The following is a 3,005-nucleotide window of genomic DNA, read 5'->3' as shown; positions in this document are numbered from 1 at the left end:
CGCGGTCACGTGCCAACGATCCGGGAGGGTTGCTACGACATTTCTGACAGCAGCTATGCGACAGCATTATAAGCAGCCGGCTGAAAGGGGTGGTAAGATATGTTTACTAGGCACTTCTAATTTTAACATATATTCTAAATTTAATTAGGGTCAGGGTTAGGGTTAGGGTTAGGGTTAGGGTCAGGGTTAGGGTTAGGGTTAGGGTTAGGGTTAGGGCACTTTTTAGGGTTTTTGCATCATTCTTTAATATATCGTAAAATATATGTTAAAATTAGAAGTGCCTAGTAAACATATCCTACCACCCCTTTCAGCCGGCTGCGTATTATAAGCAAGCTTAGCAATTGATAGGTCGTATTCTCGGCGTCATTAGCTAGGCGTTTGCAATATGGATGATTTTAAGTAAGGACTGCATTGGGCTAGAAACTGCTGTATTGTTAACATCTCGAGTCGGCATCCCTGAAAGCCCACGTTTGCTGACCGCATAGTTTACTGCATTGTCTGGTACTTGATCCTATCAAAGTATGTCCGGCGGATGTAGTAACCGACTATGACTAGTAGCGCCACCACGGCAAGGACGCTACCCGTCGCGATGGCAACCTTTTGATTTCTTACGTTCCGGGGTGACATCGCCTCTAAGCACAAGTAGCCTGCGGACAGCCAGAATCGTAATCATTAAAATACGCTGATGAATGTTCAGTGGATCAAGATAATACTGCAGTATTTCTGTTTCTCATAACCATAGATTATTAAACGCCGTGTGATCGTTATAAATGAATAATATGAATATAAAAAGAATCATTCCAGTGCTTGTAATCATCCCTGATAATGGTTATTATAGATACCAAACAATAACCTAGATTATCACAGTATGATAAGTTGTATTTGTTCGATACACGACGTGCAAACCCTTCACTGCAAACTCTTACGCGTATGTGATGATAATAGCGAACATATATGAAGGTGAAATTTAAATGCGTGAAGCGAGGCATAAAGCCACACCATCGAGCCACATAAAACAATCATCAACATCCGTATACCTTTACTGAATTCTCCTAATTTCACTCCAAAAGGTTGAAGCTGCACGGCTGACAGACTGAGAGTGGTGCTAGTTGTCCCATCGTCACCTGTTAGTGGCAGTGAGGTTCCTTTGTTGCATAGCGATGAGTATCCTTGAGGCGTTTCAAACATCTTTGAATTGTTGTTATATGCTACTTGATGTCCCGCTGCATATTGAATAACAACACATCACGGTTTTAATTTTTATTCCAGAAACGCTTATCATAAATTCTTTTGTATACTAGGTTGACTTGGGACGACGTTTTAAAGAAGGATGTGAATAAGAGAGAGATGATGAGAAATGGAGAGAAACAGGTAGCGATAGAAAAACAGCGCGTGAGAGAACGAGAGGGGCGAGAGAGAAAGGGAGAGAGAGGAGGAGACACAGAGAGACAGGGAAAGAGATGAGCGGGGTGACAGAGAAAGACAAACAGAGCTAGATGGATGAATGGATGGATGGATAGATAGATAGATAGATAGATAGATAGATAGATAGATAGATAGATAGATAGATAGATAGATAGATAGATACTCGTATATATGCGCGCGCGCGTGTGCGTGTGCGTGTGCGTGTGCGTGTGCGTGAGCGTGCGCGTGCGCGTGAGGGTGTGCGTGTGCGTGCGTGCGTTTGTGCGTGCGTGCGTTTGTGCGTGCGTGCGTTTGTGCGTGTCTGTGTGTGCGCGTGTGTGTAATTTTCATATATTTGACAAAAAATAAGGATTGTATCTCGCGCTGTAGCTATACAGGCCAGAGACAGGTAAATAGTGGATGACGCTTTTATACAGTAGAAAGTTCACAACACCGATGATAATCAGGTAATCAAGGTATAGCCATACCATTTTTAGCATTCGTAAAAATGCTTTCGTCGCTTGAATTGTATTTAAACATAACAGAGCTCATGAACCAGCATCCTTTCTCACTCTTTGCAGCATTCATATGACTAGAACATTCATCCTGTAAGAAATGAGGTTTTTATCACATAGTTGCTATCGCCTGACGAAATTGCACTATAACATTTTAATTCGTTGTGCTATGCAATTACCGTAATGTATCTTTCAAGCGAATATTTATCTACTGTAGGCCTACTTTAGACTCGATATGACGTATCAACGAGCTCTGTGGGCGGGTATGTCAAATGTGTCGTACAGGGTTTTGTTCAGGTATGTAACTATTAGACATGGAGGCTTCCTCTCTTGCCGAAAGATGATATACCTGGCAAGTGTCTATTCGACAAATACAGGATATGTGTGCGTCAGATAAGCTTATAAACGTATAAGTCTATACGTCTCTATTTTGCATGAATCCATTTGGTCCTATATAACCAACTGGGCTAGATAAACGGCTTCAAAGGTTACATGTAACCTACATATAGCGCCATGCGATTTTCATTGAATATTAAATCAATATAGTTCTAAATATAAATCGCAACAGGTAGGCCTATAATCGATATGCGAGCACTCAATATTGAACGTATGCCTGAACTGAAATGCCCTATGCGGAATAGCAGTACTCCATTTTGCAGATACAGATCATATAAGATTAGTAGCTTACTTTTTCAAAGTCCATGTTAAATCCAAAAGCGTCATCGTCCCAGCTAACCTGGAGACTTGTCATATCCTCCCCACACGTTCCTTCCTTCTGCCAGGTCACGTTCCATGGCAAGGTTATTACTGCCAGCGCTTTCTCGCCCTGTATTTAAAAAGTACCATTTAAACCTTTTGATAATATCGATTGACATATAGTATTATAATATTGGATTATATTATAATATAAATATATGATTTAATAATATAAATTTATTGCACTTAAATGTGCTCGCATGATCAATTTCCGAGTATTTTACTCAAGTGTTTTCGTAACAATGGTTCAAAATTGGAACGCACGCAAGTACGTACGTAAGCACACACACACACACGTAGAACACAAGGACATGGGCATCCATATACATG

The 3,005-nt window shown here is 40.8% G+C and overlaps 1 protein-coding gene across 1 annotated transcript in view; it reads right to left on the bottom strand.

Annotated features, from left to right (window-relative positions):
* Window positions 1–267: 267 nt before the first annotated feature.
* LOC106808196 overlaps window positions 268–3,005 on the bottom strand; it is a 3,290-nt gene continuing 552 nt past the window's right edge. The window contains exons 2-5 of the mRNA XM_014810801.1: window positions 2,608–2,745; window positions 1,893–2,010; window positions 1,038–1,223; window positions 268–647 (exon numbers count right to left, since the gene is read on the bottom strand). Of these exons, the coding sequence (XP_014666287.1) occupies window positions 487–647; window positions 1,038–1,223; window positions 1,893–2,010; window positions 2,608–2,670 (528 nt within the window). The 5' untranslated portion in view covers window positions 2,671–2,745 and the 3' untranslated portion in view covers window positions 268–486. The remainder of the gene's footprint in view (window positions 648–1,037; window positions 1,224–1,892; window positions 2,011–2,607; window positions 2,746–3,005) is intronic.

Source organism: Priapulus caudatus, unplaced genomic scaffold (assembly GCF_000485595.1).
Source record: "Priapulus caudatus unplaced genomic scaffold, Priapulus_caudatus-5.0.1 Scaffold13, whole genome shotgun sequence".
Lineage (NCBI taxonomy): Eukaryota > Metazoa > Priapulida > Priapulimorpha > Priapulimorphida > Priapulidae > Priapulus > Priapulus caudatus.
This window is presented reverse-complemented; position numbering and strand designations above follow the sequence as displayed.